General features: G+C 38.1%; 1 protein-coding gene across 1 annotated transcript in view; it reads left to right on the forward strand.

Annotated features, from left to right (window-relative positions):
- The window catches only part of PARD3B (par-3 family cell polarity regulator beta), a 372,170-nt gene that overhangs the window by 132,191 nt on the left and 223,180 nt on the right, over positions 1–16,799 (forward strand). Inside the window, exon 7 of the mRNA XM_014306667.2 lies at positions 10,078–10,169. Coding sequence (XP_014162142.1) covers positions 10,078–10,169 — 92 coding nt within the window. The remainder of the gene's footprint in view (positions 1–10,077; positions 10,170–16,799) is intronic.

Here is a 16,799-nt window from a genome sequence, read left to right on the forward strand (position 1 = left end):
TTATACATGCTATTCATAAAGGGAATTAACAGCAAAGTATCAAATGCAATCTTTAATGAAGACCCATTTTAACTTTGAAAATAGATTTGATTTTTAAATTTTGGAAACCCCCACTGTCATTGGTGGTGGGGAAGACACATGTCATTTAATTTTGGTGAAAAAACAGGTGAAGTCATTAAAGACTTTATTCCAAGGAATAGAGATGCAAGGTTCAAGTATCACTTGTACGTTGAACTCTTAGGTAATACATGTTTTTAGAAGCCTTTCAGATAATATTGAGGGCATATTGTTGTAATGAAAGCAGAAAGTTTTGATTCAGTAGCGCAATTACAAATGTAAAGTTTCCTTTATTGTGCGTTAGGTTTGTGGGATTTTTTTTATGTGTTCAGAATTAGTATCTTTATGTGGTGGGAATAAAATTCAGATTTTATTTGTGGGAGAAGTAGGGATGTGGCATCATAATAATATTGTCTAGATAAGATTTAGATGTCCTCTAAGTACTACTTTTATGAAGAAGTTATCCTGGTGTAATGCATAGTGGGTTAAGAGATTTTTTTCGTTACTTTAAAAAAAGGAATACAAGTGGATTCTCTCTAAATGAAAAAGAAATTAGTCACAATGCAGCTTTGTAGTTTGCAAATCTCTTGTAAAATGTTTTGTCAATTAAAGATCTTGGGAGGCTTCAAGCAGTGAGTTGAGCCAGGAAAGGTCATGCTGGTATTCTCTTGGTCTGAGAAAATTTGGTAGATTTTCTTGTAGAACCATTAATTTCTTTCCTGTTTTTTGCAATATTAATTGCCCACTGGTGGTTTCCAACCAAAATAAGGGACTAGTGTGCATTTGTGGAGCTAATGATAGTACACTTTTAAATGATGCTTGTTGCCATGGGAATAATTGCTTACAAATAATTTCTGTAGTAACTCAGATGTCCAAAGTTTGTATACTTTTTAAAAATATATATTTTTGTCTCTAAGTGGATGATACGGAAAAAAAAGCACAAATTTTAGCTTGGAAACACCTGCTTCTTTGGTGCCTTGCACTGTTGATACCACTGCTAAATATTCTTTATAAATAAAAGGCCACCCATGTATTTCTGGACAGCAAATTTAGCAAAAGTCCTTAAAATATGAAACTAGAATAAAAACACCACAAAGTAAATAAAATGAGCATATTAATGTCCTAGCAGATAGCAGGTCAGCCAAAATATTTCAAGTGCTCTAATCATGGCTTAGTTCAAATTAATAATCTTGCTGAGATGCAAATACTACAGACTCAGGCACAAAATCCTCCTGATACTGCTCTGTAGTGACTCTGTAGGCTTGCAGTGCAGGCAGAGACCTCATAGGCAATTAAAACCAGCATGATAAATGGGAAGAGTACTAATAAACGTATCCTCTTTTTTAAAGGTGCCAGTGATTATATGGTTGGCCAGTTAACTGCATCCTTTATGTAAATATTCCAATATTGACAGCTCTCTAAAGTTGTGAACACGTACAATACTACTTATATTTCCAGTAGTTTTTTGGTTGGTGTTGGTGTATATGGCTTGTTTGGTTTGGAGTTTTTTTCCACCCTTACTGGAGCATTTCCGTTTATTTAGGAATTGGTTCTTGGACAGCAGAGGTGCCAAATCCTAATATTTATCAATATACTATCAATGCTGCTTTTAAAAGCAGCTTTCTGCTGTGTGGGGATAGAATATAAGAAAAAAAAGATAGTGTAGAATGTAATCTTAACCCTAAGGAGTTGCACCTGGGCCAATTAGCAAAGATTAGGAACAGGCCTGACTGGAACAGACCACAGCTGTAAGCAATGAGAAGAAGAGTGCTATAAAAGAGTGGGGTGGCTGGTTGAGAAGGGGACTGGAGTCAGTTGGCTGCTTTGTGAAGAAGAAAGAGTCAGTGCTCTGAGGAGATGCCCATGAGAAAACACCAAGAAGGTATGAAACTTTTGTAATAAGGAGACAACAGTATGGAGCCCCTGCAATGAGATGACAACATTCTGCTGTTTTGGAAAAGACATTGCTCACACCTCAGGCTAGAAATTGTTAAAAATGTTGGGTCTAAGTCCAGAGTTTTATGTGTATGAAAGCTACTTCTGGAGACTTTTAACTGAGGTATTTTTTTCTCCTTTTCTCAGCCCTTCATAAATTGAAGTACTCAGGCACTCCAGCTTGCACCTCTTCCTTCACCCATGCAAGGAAGATGTGAACTCTCTAGTACTGTTATAACTAGCGAAATTTTTTTCTCCGTGATAGAGAAGTTTTTCATACGAGGATTCTTGAAGTTCTCGTGCCAAAATCATGTGTAACAATTTTGATCCCCAGGCCTAAAGTAATTCTTGGTTCTCTTAATAATAAAGAATTTACTGTTTATGTAGGACTTCAGGAAACAGAGCATTGCTTTTTCCATGCAGACAGTGGTTCTTGGCTAGATATTTGAATGATTGGGATGAAACAGATTGGGAGTAGGTATAGCAGGAAGGATCAGGGAGAGCATTTTGAAGGTTCATGTTGGCAAGGTGTGTTTTACATGCAGAAGTTGAACATGTCCAGAAGAGCTCAATGGGAGCGCAGTGGAGGAAGCCTGGCTGGTGTAGCTTGTGTCTCTGAAGAACTGGAGCTCCCCTGGTGTTGGTTCCTGCTGATTCTAGTGCTCCCTGGGAGCTGTGTTTGATACTAACAGTATCTTCCTAATGTAGAAGGCAGGGACTCCAAGGTGTTTGTTGGCTTGGGGCCAGTAATAATTAGGAGGGTAGAGGAGGTTGCCTCCCACGCTTTGCCCAGGAGCTGGGTCCCCTTCCCTGGTGTCATGGCTCAGCACATCCTCTGTGCTACTGAGAATTTGCCCTCATGTTATTCTTACTGAAGTTGTGGACCACTGAGCTAAAGCAAAAGCAATAACTTCGAAAATGTGTGTCTGTGTGTGCATGACGTTCCTGTCACACATTCCTAAATATACTGAGCACTGCCTTGGACTGCACATGTGATACAGGTGCTCTGAATCTGCTTCAGTGCCAGCTCAGCCAGAGTACTTGGACATGCTGGGGACTGGGATTTCAGGCAGCTCAGTGTTTGCACTGAACAGAGTCTGTAATCCACCAGTGCAGTCCAGTTGTAATGATGACCCTCAGCAGAGAGTTGTTACAAACAATTTGGGGGAATAATTTCTTACTCCAGACTGATTCTCAGGAGAGTGTCCATTTATGCCCTTGGTTCAAAATAGTCTTTTAAATGCCAAGATCACAACTCACTACAATATTCAAGAAATCCATTGGTAGTTGAGGGGAAAAATATTGCTGTTGTGGTTCCTGAAACTGTCATGTAATTGCTAAAAGCCGTACTGTATTATGGCTTTTCTTTGTGCTCTGCTAATTAAACATGAATCCACTTGGATGTTATTAAAAATATCTGAAGACATACAGCTATTCTTATGTTGAAAAATATCTTTTACCAGTCCAGTTGAATACGTTTCAATTGACAAGATTGAAAGAGGCTGTGTGATTCTTATTTTCATAATAGTTGGCTGCCTAAAAATCATCTTTAGCAAGTGATTAATTGCATTTGTAGATACGGCACAATTGCATCAATTATCCATTTCAAATTAATTTCATTCTGAATAGTTGAGAGGATGATGTAGTTTAATCAGTAACTGAAATGGAAGTATTGTAAGCTGTTTAGAAATACTTCCCACGTTCTATGGCACAGTGATTTCAATCAAGTAGACCACCGGAAAAATAAGAAATACACAGTAACAAACATTAATACTTTTCCTTCAGTTTAGCAGCATTTAGTTAGCCTCCTTTGCATTGGTTTCTACCGTTGATGTATTGATTTTAGCAATGCAGTGTGAATTATATTTTATTATGCTTATTTAGGAGGAAAAAAAGGAAAGCTATGTTAAATTAAAAAATTAATCTGGAATTTTTTGAGGCATTGTTATGCATGCCTTTGCAATACTAAACCATTCTTGCATATATTTTAGGAAGCAGTTTTGGGTGTTATGTAAAGCTGTGTGGACTGGAAGATTGGAAGTTAGTCTGTTATTATCTTGGTAATGAAAGATTAGCCAAGCAAATGAAATGCAGATGTTGACACCAACTTCATACCTAGTCCTTGAATGAGTGAACAACACCCAGAACCACAAGTGATGCCTGACACAATTGCTCACCACCCCCTGACTGATGTTCAGCCTGATCACTGAGTAGTGATTGGCCTCTCTCAGCCAGCTCCCCCAGTTTATGTCCTGGCCACAGTGTTCTAGGCTGCGGAGTATCCCTTCAGCTGTCCCAGCTGTGCTGTCTTATGGCTTCTGGTGCACCCCCTCTCTGGCAGAGCATGGGAAGCCGAGAAGTCCTTGACATAGGGCTAGCTCTACTCAATAACAACCAAAAAATCAGTAGTTTATCGACATCATTCTCTTACTAAATCCCAGACATAGTACAGTGCCAGGTACTAGGAAGAAAATGAATTCTGTCCCAGTCCAAACCAAGATTCCTCAGATACAAAAAGTTTTTTCCTACACAGAGGTGTTACTGCTACAGTTATAGCTTGTTATGTATTTCCCTTGCCAGATTGTTCCCTGGCCTAGGGATAATCTGACTCTGTAAAGATAAAACAAATGTTTTCTCTATGAAGGGTTTTAATGCCACATCTTCAATTAGGCCTGTTGTGAATTTGACGCTCAGTGGAGGAGGAGAGATACTGATTTTCAGTCTGAAATATTTTGAAAGCTTGTGATGTGCTGCATTCTTCTTCTTGCAAACTGAGGCTGAAGAGTATCATAATGAAGGGCAGTGGTTATTGTGGTTGAACGAAGTTTCTTAGCCATTTCAGGAACACACAACTTACATTTTGTCCCAACAGACCAAGTGAGCCACAGAGAAGCCTTTTGGACCTAAAAAGCTATGTACAGTTGGCCAGTACTTGAAAACAGTGTAGAATGTTACTGCTGGGCATTACAGCAAGATATGTCTAACTTTGGTTCAGATAGGGTTACTGTATTTTAACCTGTGCTTGGTTATATTATTCCAGAACAACAAAGGGCTTCTCTGTATGTGTTCCATGAGTTATGTGGTCTTCTCTAGGCAATGCCAGGTATTGCATTTGTTGTTCTAGGTAAAGGTAAACAACTTTATAACACAGGCTAATTGGTTTGGGAATATTTATGAAAGTGTTGATTTTTAAAGCTAAATATAGTGCTATGGCTTTTTAAACTCATTCTGGCTGTCAGAAATGCTCACATGATCCTGAAAGTGTTGCTAAAAATGTTCAATTTTTAAATACGGTAATTAAAATTGTCTGTTGTGAGAGCAGTAGATGAGACACTTCCTGCATTTGTAAACTAAGCATCCCTTTCACCCCCAGGTTTCCTTGCATCTCACTGTTTATGTTGGTGGGATCTGAACTTTTACTGAACCTTCTTGGAAGAAGGTTTGCTGTTGGCCAAGCAGGGAGAGGGAGCTCTGCAGCCTGCCACCCTGCTCCATGACCTTCTGCTCTTTGATTTGGATACTTTTCCTTTGTTTTAAAGGGCTGAGGCCCTCAGGGAATACAGTCCTGGAAACTGGAACTTCAGACATACATTTTCACTTTTAACTTTGTCATTAGAAGAAAGTCTCAGATAAAGATACTTTCCCTTGGGTATACCAGACTGTTTGAGCCCTATTTTGAGTAGATATATTTATTTATTCTATTAATAGATCTTACTTATTTCCTTCAAGTTTATTGCTAGTGTTTGATGACCATTTTATACTCTTGAGAGTATCCTGCACTCAGTATTTTCTCCAGTTCTTTATTTAGAGTCCTCTTTCTTTAAATTTATCTATTTTGGGTTTTTTCTTACGTTGGCTGTTGTATAATAAGCTTTTTTCAATTATAGGATGGTTTTTGCTACACAGCTTTCCTAAAAATGATGTGTTGGCAATTTTATGCTACCTGAAAACTTACTTGTCGTAAGAATGGATTGTGTTCTGAGCCTGCCAGACTTGAGGTGAATTAGGGCCTTTCTATAGCCACTGGTGGTCTGTGAATATTTCTGAAGTTTTCTTGCTGAGCTAGGTGGTATAGTCTGTTCTGGAGTGAATGTGCAAACTTCAGCTGCAGAAGAACCTCAACAGAAGATTTAGTTTTAGTTAAAATGGAACTCAAAACTACACTCTCGCCAGAGTTTAGGTAACAAATGGTAACAAACTAGTACAGTTTTTTTTGGAGATACCAAAATCCAGATTTTTTTGGGTTGCTGTGATAATGAGGAAAAAGAGCTGTGGAACTGGTGGGCAGCCTGGATGTTGAGGCAGCTACTGCTGCGTTGGCTGCTCAGGGCTGCATCCTTTTAAATACAAATGATTGGTTTGACCATTTTCAGTCAATTCTGTCTCTCTCTGTCTCTTTTTCTAGCAAAAAAAAAAAAGGATACCTTCATGTCTGTGTCCAAAAGTGCCACTATTGCTTTTCTCCTCCAATATTTTGTGGGTTTTGTGAAACAAGCCTTTTCAAAAATTAAAGAAAAAGACTGTAGACTTGGCCATACTCCCTAAGCTCAATAAGACTATAACTGACTCATTATGTTTATTGCTGGGGCTAACATTTGCCCATGCTGACTGTTGAATTGAGAAGAGTGGATGTTCGCAAAGTAGAAAATGTCATTACTGGTACGTACTCTGTCACTCCTGCTGCTTCATGTACATGTTTACCTAACTTGAGAGCTGTCACATAATGAATACAAGACTCTTCCTGGCATTTGGATTACAGTTGTTTGCAGAGGGCTATTTATTAGAATCACTCTCTTCTACTTACCCCTAATTTGAAGAACATGCTTTTAGTGGCACTAAGAAGAATTGCTTAATTCAAATTATCCCTATGTAAATAAATTTTAAAACTTCCACTGTTCTTAGATGCATATGCTTCCTTGGCTTTCGTTTTTACCACACCATTTTTTATTTTATTCCTATATCCCAAGTGAATACTGCAATTCTGTCACTATAAATCTGTTACAGTGTTAGCTGAATTTGAGTCAAAGTTTGTTAGTCAGTTAGTCCTTAATTCTGCTACTATTGAGAAACTGACAATCAGTCTTTAAAAATTGCACAAGAGATTGAGCATTTTTGTGTGTATTGGATCATTGTCTCTTGACAGTGTCTTTAATTGTGCATTGTTGGTTTGCTGTTATTTTGCTTGTTTGTCAGGAGGTGATCTGTTTAAATTTACTGTGCTTCTAATGTAATGCTCAAGTATGAAAGGAATTTGTCCATTTATAGTGATTGTTACGTGACTGGAGCTCTAATGTCATTCTCAGAGAGCTCACTTAGAATGTCAGTGTTATGATTCATGTTTCCTTGATCAGTTAAGCCTTCAAATATATCTGGCTTTGTGTTTATTGACTTGAGCATGTGATAATCTGTGATATGTGGGAGCACTATACTCCTGCAAATCTAAACAGGCAGTGGTGTGCAGGAGGGGGCCTCTGACACTGAGCTTTTTCTGAAATCGTTCAGCACACTTCTCTCCAGTTAGGAGAGGATAACTTTTGTTTAGAAGCTTTTACCCTTAAATTTAAACAAGCAAAGCCCCCACACCACAATAAACAAACAAACACACCAACCCAAAAAAAACCCACAAATAAAATAAACAAAAAATGTAAGCTGTAAGTGTTATGGACTCCACATTTCATCCTGTAATTCCTCACGGAAGGTTTATCTTGTGGAAAGATAAAAATATGGATGTGTATGACTGTCAGGTGCCTCACAAGGTTACCCCATTATTTTCTGGCACTGGAACAATCATGCCTTGAAACATGAGAGACATGTTTATAAATCTATTTTTGAAGATCTCTTCCAAAGGTCTGATACCTCTAGTATCTATAACAATCCTCTTATCAAACTTCAAGATACTTTCTGCTGGTCTGGCCTTTAGCAGAAAAGAAAGCTGTTTGTTGCCATCTTTCTGTAAGGACCTCTTGCTTATCTTGGAGTGTAATTGTGCTCTTAGCAATGTTGTGCTGTGCCACACAGCAAATTGAAGTGTGAGATTATAGTTGTTGATTAAAAATTTTTTCTTTCTGGTCAAAAAATCTGTGAATCCGTCAACAGAAACAAGATACAAGATTGTGTTCTGAATCTCTGTGTTTATCATTGCTGGGAAATCTGTTTCCCTAGAAGTGGGAGATGGAGACAAGCATGGATGTAACCTCAGCACAGCAAAAACAGCAGTAACCAAAAGCCCAGAAACAGAGAAGTAGCATAGCTTATGTTGCTTGTGTAGACTGCAAGGGAGGCTTCAGATGGCAAAACAGTTCTGAGGCATGAGTAGCATGTTCTGTGTCATGTACTGTGTTGCAGCCAGTGTCTGGGAGAAAAGGGTCTAGTTAATCACAGCCCTGAATCTGCTCATGGTGTGACTATATTTAACTTTCCGTAAAGAAGAGCCTTTGTAGCACCAGTGTTTTCAGTGGCCAGCTAACAGAGGTTAGCTTTGTTGTGAGCATTATTGTTAAGGGTTTGTCTGCTTCCAACATCTGCTCCTACCAAGACTTTTTTTTTAAAGATTTTGTCAAGATGAAATTTTAATGTAGGAAGGTTGTGTGTCTGATTTCTGTTGGTAATGCACTGCTTGAGGTCGAACTCTTGATTTATGAGATTAGTATGGAATATACTTCATATAACAAGAATTGTTCCTTGACGTGGTTCCACTGTGGAAAGTGATTGGAAGAGATGGCACATACTCAATGCGCAGCTTTTCTAAGTGGTTCTTTATTAGTGACAGAAGTTGACTTTGAGTGAACTATATTGGTCTTGCAGTTGAACCCAAGTCCATTGGCTTCTGCTCTAATTAACACACAAGGAGCATCACTACCAGTATTATGGGTTTAGAAGCACCATGCAAACCAAAAAGGGTCCAGCTTGGTTTATATCTCAAGGGTTTGCTTGCAATGCTGCTCGTGATTTTGAAGCACAAGGCAACCCACACTTGCCCCCAACTCTCTTGATACTTAGAAACTAAAAACAAGTTCTACAAATCTTTGAGGGACCGGAAACACCAAACCTTTAGAACCTCATATTTTGAGAGAAGCTGAAACGTCTAATAACTGGTGCAGAACTTTTATTGAAAATTAAATTACCTATCTAGTTGGCTTTGTTCTTTGAAATTAATTTATAGCATTGCTACCTTTTGCCTTGAGACAACTTAATATGGCAAGTGAATACACTGGAAAACTGTACCACTGCAACAACAACAAAAAAATAATGATTAACTTTAGCCTTTATCTAGTTAGGATCAGGCTCCGAATTGAATTCTCTTAGTGTGTTGACAGCTGAAGATTTATGTCTTCCAGCTCTATTCCTGTTGCACAGTTGACAGAAGTGACCTCTCCAAAAAAGGTCTTTGTTACAGATTTTGCTTTGTTTACGTTATTGCTATAAGGGTTGGGATGAAGTACAGTATGTTAAAGCTAATACATCATCTGCTGACAGTGGTCTTATCTCACTGGTAACTATTTCCCTCTCCCAGTATGAAAAAAATGCAAACATTGAGTGCAAGGATCACAAAAGAAAGTTAAATAATAGTTTTCAAGAGCTTTAGCATTGTGCATCTGTGTGCACTGTATTTTTGTGTCTGATTGTCCAAATGGCTGCATAATTTCTTTTTCTGGGAAGCTACTCTGAAAATATGTCTTTGCCAGATAAACATTGCCAAGGGATAGAGCACCCAAAAAAAAGCTGTTGGGTTTACTCAAGTGTCATTTCTTGGGAGAAAGGAGGTGTCTCAGAGTGGGAGAGAATGGCATTCAGGTTAGGCAGAGAAGAAGGTAAAGCAGTACAACTTTACGACATTAAGCTTCTCCAGTGGAAAGGTGGTGGGACTGGCACAAGGTGCAGGACTTTAGATACCCTCCTGTTTCTCCAAATGCTGTCACAGATGATCCATCCAGAATGGGTCTTTTAGTCCTCACTGTCGGTGAGATGATGTAATTTTAAGATTGACTTTCTCTTCTCTTCAGACTTAAAACCACAAACACAGCATTGTTCTATATGGATTATTATGTACATAGTTTCAATATGCCCTTTGAAATCTCTCAACAGGGTGCTTCCCAGGCATCCTTTCAGGATGGAGAGATGAACCTCACTGGACCCACAGAACTGCTGTTCGCTCAGAGGGGCCGGCTCCCTAGCAGGTAGGAACATCTTTTGTTAGGTGCTGGCTCAAGTGTGGTTTGCCAATTTATGCAATACAAGACTGACCTCTCATTCCAGCTGTGCCTCTGCACTGTGCTTCTCATCACCATGATCTCTTCCTCCTCCTGCCTTTCCTACCCTAAAATTGCATTTGATTCACCTACCAGAGCACTTATTTGAGCATGACAATGTCTTACACTCGTTGATGAATATGAAGGAATTTTTGTGCTGTTTGTAATGTAAGGGTAAGGGGGAAATCTGGGTTTTGGTTTCTATTCTGTACTGCAAGTGTTTCATGTCTTAAGATAGAGGATGTTTGTAATCATATATCTCAATAAATAACTATTTGACTGAACTATATAATCCTAAAATTATCTCCTTTGTTTTAAGTGTCACCTCCAGTATTGAGTGGTAAGGTTATTATTTTGCTATATCCTGTAGTAGATTTTGTATCTGTGCTTATACACAGTGTAAACCATTGCTAATATTTACAATATTTCCCTGTGCATTCCTTCACTAAAGAAGCCAGGTGGAATAAATCCTTTTCTTCTCTGCAGTTATAACAAACTAGTAATGGCCTGTGCTGTTGTATCTGAATGTGGTCATGGTCCCATTGACATTTTAGGAAATAACTTTTATTTTAACCAGTCTAAATTCTGAACAACACTTAGGTAAATATGTAATCTCCATTGGAAACCAGTGGAATAAAACTTGAGAGCTGCATAGCGGAAACAAGAGGAGAGGAAATTAGGTGTTTTCAAGAGGTTCAGAAATGATTTCAGCAATAAACATTGCTGAAAGGGAGAATTCTGAATGGCTGAAATGAAATTGAAAAAAATAATGGTTTTGTAGATAGCATTTGTTACACCAAATTATCAAGCTGGGGTGCCATAATTTCAAAAAGTAAGTTGGTCATATCCTTGGTATTGTTGGAGTGTTTTCATGCTGCTGGTTTTCTATCTCATCATAAGCTTAAATTTCAGTTTTGACTGGTGATTCAGGTTGTGCTGAAGTCACCTTTCTGAATAGGTGGAGCAATTCAGTACTTTGTCCATTATCTTATGTTTGTTGCAGAACTCTTGAGATATATATAGCATATTGTATAATTAAATTAAGAAGTGTTACATGACAAACCTCTACGTGACAGCTAAAATGTGAAAAATTAATCTCTTTCAATTTTAATGATGGCAGATAGTCATTTGCTATAATTCTGCAGCTTATAGTTGTTTGTCAAAACAGTATAAGATAAAACTCATGAAATAAACAGTATCTGCATGCCTTAATCCTCAAGCATTTATCCTTGCAAACATTTGAGAAAAAATCAAGTCTTACTATTCCCTTTTTAGCTACATGGGGTCTGTGAAAGAGGCATGAATATGTACCCCATGCCTGCGGGGAAGTTAGCAAGAGCCGGGACTTGAACATTGCTGGTGGTCTGGGCCATGGCAGGATTTGTGGAGAAGGATCACCTTTCCTTTCACAGCATTTCAAGACAAATAAAATTTTGTCTTTTCATTTTAAGGGAATTAATTTCTCAGGTTTTCTTGTTCTTTGAGTCATAATTTCCATAGTTTCATGGGCAATTTTATCATCTTGGTACAGTTGTGTTTTTCAACTCAATCTCTCTGGGTCTTTTGCTCCCTCTTGAAGGCCTCCTTGTCACCCAGTTCCTATGCCATTTTGTAATTCCTTCTCGTGCCTGCCGATACTGATGCATATTTTTAGAATGGTCTCATAATGAAAAGGAACTGGAGTGCTTTTCCAGCTTTCCCTGCACCTGCTGGGCCTCTAAGTTACACGCCTGCTGATTAGTGTTCATCAGGCAGGTATAGAACTTAGTTCAGTCACTAATGCATATTTTCTGTTCGTGGAATGTTGCTAAAGACTTCTACAGCTTGTTTCACCTGAAGTAATTATTATGCATCACCAAATATATGCGCTCATTTGTCTCTTGATCCGTTAATTTGTAATGGGGATTAATCAAGCTCTGTGCACACTCTGTTCATATTTACTGTTTTCCTTATGCCTTTGCTAGGGTGTTTTAAACTATCTAAGTCCTCTTAGGAATTTTCTGAGAGCATATTATTGTTTATTGAGTTAAAGAATTCATTGCTTGCATTCGGGATTCTTCAGAAGGAGGTTATGATACTTGTTTGCTTCATAATTTGGTGGCTTTTGGAAACATTGACAATGACAAAACCCCTTGTGATACTTTTCAGAGGTATTCAGATTTCTGAAGTGGCCAGGTCTTCTCTGTCACAAACCAGACAAGAATAAGCTTAGGATTATGTAGATCTCTTACAATTTTTGATGAATTCTGCAAACTGTCTTGACATAGGAACATGGAAGGAAGAGAGATAAAGAATTTAGATTGGGACCCACTTGACTGATGCCAGGGTATCAATCAAGTAAGTGTTGAACAGACAGGGAGAAGAGGGAAGGCCAGAACAGGGTATTCCCAAGAATCTTTTTGCATCGGTAATGGTTATTTTGGTTTTTTGAGGTGAATTGTCTTAATCTTGATTGAAATTGCATTGTCTGAAAAATATTGGCCAAAACCAACCAAGCAAATAAAAATCAAAACAAAATGGAGAGAAAGGAACAGTTTTACATAGTCACAGTAGAGTAATTCTACCAAAATATGCCTTGTTTTTGTGGTTCCTGTGTCCTGAGGAGATTTTTAAAAACACTGTTTTACCTGCAAGAATTGAGATGGGTACTATGAGGAATTTTTCATCAAAATTGTGAATTATATTGGAGTATTTGTAAAATATTCCCCTTTTTCAGTGAACATGAGATGTTCTGAACACAGTATTTTGTAAAGCACAGTTAATTCATAGCTCTGTGAAATTCACAGGAATTTCAAAAGTCAAAGAATTTAAAATTTATAGCAATGATTTGGTTTTTGTTTGGCTTTTCTTGTGAGTTAAGTTTTTTAAACTGTTTTTCCAAAAGTGTTTTCATTAGGAGTAGAAGGTTTATAAAGGGAAATAATGAGTCACTAGAGACCATCTGTCTGTCTCAATTATCTTTATTTGATTGAATGTAAGTAAGGAAAGTTTTATTAATAAAATAATATTAAATTATAAGCCTATTTTTTTCACAAGCAGTAAAAAAGCATCTTAGTATCTAATTTGTCTCCAATCTGAAAGAAAGTGTTACTCAAAACTCTGCTTTGTTCAGGTATTTTTCTTGTTGAACTTTAAAGTCCTTAGGGCCATGAGGGACCACCAGATCATTAACCCTTCATTTAAATAAGCCACATCAAGAGATGTTAATATAGGAAATATTTCAGCATAGTTGTGAGTTACTCCATGCTATGGACAAAGGGCTATGGAGGAAAGAAAACTACTGGCTCTGCTGCTTTCCCTGCTTTCCTTCCTGTCACTGGGTTTGGTAAGCTTTAAGGCCTACAATGCTTGGGCAAAATAGCAGCTTGTCACCTGAGAAAATGATCTGAGCCTTCTCATCAGAGCACCAACCTGTCTGAGTTCAGGGTCCCTTTCTAACTGCAGCCAATAATGGGTATTTCAGAGGGAAGCAGAGAAAGAGTGCCGTGATTAATATTTTATGATGAAGAAGCCTAGTCAGTTGAACTTTAAGATCCAGACTTGGATTGTTTTATGTTCCTCACTCAAGCAGGAAAACTGTTTGATTTTAAGAAAGTTAGTTTGCTGATTTAACTAGGGGAAATCAATTGCACATGGAGTAAATGAGTGTCAGTATGGAGGAGTTTTGGCTTCTCTTCTTAGAAGTTAATGGGAAGTCCCTTTGCCTGGATTCTCTTAAAGCATTTCACTGCAGAAGTACTGGGAAACTTTTTAGGACTGTATGCCTTGGGAGTCTGAAAATTTTGATTTGACATTTTGAGAGTTGAATTTTACTATAGGAGAGATTTAAAACATTGGGTCATTGGAATGTTTTTCAATAGATTAAATAATGGCAATCCTCTTGTAAATTCTGAAGGTGGCTTTTTTGTTGTTGATTTTCAAGTAAAGATGATATTCAGGGTAAAGGAAGCCAAGCTAGTGTCATCAGTGTATAAAATTTTGTATTTCTCTGTGCCTTTTTTCATGTTCTATACTAGGTCTGAAAGATTTTCATAGTAAGAGCAGGGTCTTGATACTCTATAGATGATCAGGTAAATACTTGTCACAACTTTAAGCACTGAATTCCTTAGCACACTGTACATGGGAATACTGGTTTTGGAAAGCTTGCTTTTCTCAGTAAAAATTATAATGTTAAGAAACAGTAAACACGAATGTGCTTGCAAGTGGATGTTTAGCTTAATAGCAGTGGATTAGTTGGAACGCAAAGGGTAATTTATGCGTAGATAATTCATTATGTGTTTTCATTATGTTCGCTTTTGCTGTCTTCCCACTTCTTTTTAGCAGAGGTCAGGGTCAGTTCCTTGGTTTAAGCACTGAAGATACATAATTAAAGTGTAGCTGAAGCATTTTTTCCTTCTCCGTGTTTTCCTATTTTTAACCTACTGTGTCTTTCATTAGTCTAACAAAAGAGAATTGGAACCATTTGATTTAAAGAAAAAAAGACACAAAGCTCCAGTGCTTGCCGGCTGTCTGATTTCTCTCTAAAACTTCAGGGTTAATCTTGTGAGAACTAACTAATTTTACTGGGAAAAAAAAAGTCTGGAACAACTAGATTAAAGCATTTTAGTTAGGAGAAAGTGATTTGTTTCCTCTTCAAACCTGCAACTGTAAGATTGTGACATTATTTCATAGTAAATATTTGAACTTTGTGGATAGTTTGTTTAGTGTTGTGTAGAATGGAGCAGCTGCTCTGTTCCTGTCTCTTACAAAAAATTGACCGGTTTCCTTAACTGTACCTGGAAAACTTACCTTTGCCTGCACATTGAGTTGTTTTTTCTCCTCCTTGTAGGGTGCTTTCTAGCCCTATTTAGATATTTTTCTGATTTTTATCATTTGAGTGTGTTCACACTACATAACATCTTGAGTTCCAGCTCCTTCTTCAGGCCTTTCAAGACATTTTAAGCAAAGTTTGAGCACCTAGTTGAAAACGGGGAAAGAAGTATGTGGAAAAGGGGTAGGAGGTGGGTGGGCAGTGTGACAGGTTTAGTTTAGCTGAATACGCTGGAAGCGTTCTCTGGATGAATGGGGACAAATACTTTATTATCATCAGTACCTGTATTGGTTTAGTATATGAAAAAAGTACATGGCAGAGTCATCAGACTCTTTATTTGGATAAATCTGCGCATGCTTCTTCTTTAAAATTCCTGTAGGTATTTGACATGCCCTGTAGGCCTTTGCTCTCTACCAGACGTCAACACCTTTTGTTGATGAATGCTCTCTCTTCTGGAATGGCAGCATTGGAGGAAGAGGCATGGAATTGGAGATGCAAGTGAAGAACAAGCTTAATAACTGCATCTGTGAGCTCTCTACATCTGGCTGACATTTAATTTGCCTTTTACTTGGCTGTGGTCAATAAAAACACCGCATAGCATGTTCAGAATATCAGCTGTGCTTTTCTGTTTGCGAGGGAAACATTGACATTCTGCACTAAAAGATTTTTTTGAGATATGGCACCTTACTAATCTGTACCTTTTCTTAAAAACGCTTGAGAAAGCGTTGAATATGACCAAAATTGCAAAGGAAAATGCCACTGGAATGGTAAATACTTTGTATTTACTCAAGCAGTAGGTTCTTGTGACATACATATGATGACAAGTTTTGCCCAGTAACCCATGCAGTAAGCAGCTTTTCTGAGGTACTGTCTTCACTTTGTTGCAAAACAATTAACCTGCTTTAGGCTATGCCTACTGCATTCTCCAAGAGCAATTCTACCAAGCCCTTATAGCTGGGGAAGATCAAGGCTCCTCAATGAACTCAGTCTTGCTGCAGCAACATGTAATGTTTCTTTCTGGAGAGGGTTCCCTTTAAAGCATCTGTGTGCTCAGTGTTGGGATGGGTTCTCTGCAGAGAAGCTTTCAGCTGATAGATCTTTTCCCATTGTGTAAATCACAAACTGCTAATTCTTGATACAGGTTTCAGGAGAGGGAGCTATAGTATTCCAAAGCCAGGACACTGCAAATCTGAGGATCAGATTGATTCACAACTGAATATGACCACTACATGTGCAGCACTCTGTTTAAATTTTACTTTCTATGTTGCCAATGCTGTGCATGCTCACTACTCATGTGTACACTTTCTCTATCTCTTTGCTGAACAGTACCTATCAGCATTTTTGATAATATGCATGGCAAGCCTTGTCGACAAATGTGATAGACAGTAAAGAATGTCAGAAATCAATAATATCAAAGAAAGAAGAATTTAAATAGTAAACGATGACAGCCTCTTCAGGTTAAACATCAGTAATGTAGCATCTTGGATCAGGTAATGCTGGACAGGTGCTCTCCCCTGAGTGAGACCTGAGGTACCTTCAGTGCAGCAAGGGGAAGGGAGGTGCCAGTGTGTATTGGAAGAAGGCTGAGTGCTGTGTTTCTGGCTGGGGTGAACCTTGCACTTCAGAGAAATTTCACTGACATAAAGGCTTTTGTAAAGTTTGGTCTTTTTGACTCCTATAAGAATGTATCTCTGTGTATTCCACAGAAAGTGGGTTCTTCAAGATTTCCTGAGGTAGGAGTTCTGCCT

Source organism: Geospiza fortis, unplaced genomic scaffold (assembly GCF_000277835.1).
Source record: "Geospiza fortis unplaced genomic scaffold, GeoFor_1.0 scaffold112, whole genome shotgun sequence".
Lineage (NCBI taxonomy): Eukaryota > Metazoa > Chordata > Aves > Passeriformes > Thraupidae > Geospiza > Geospiza fortis.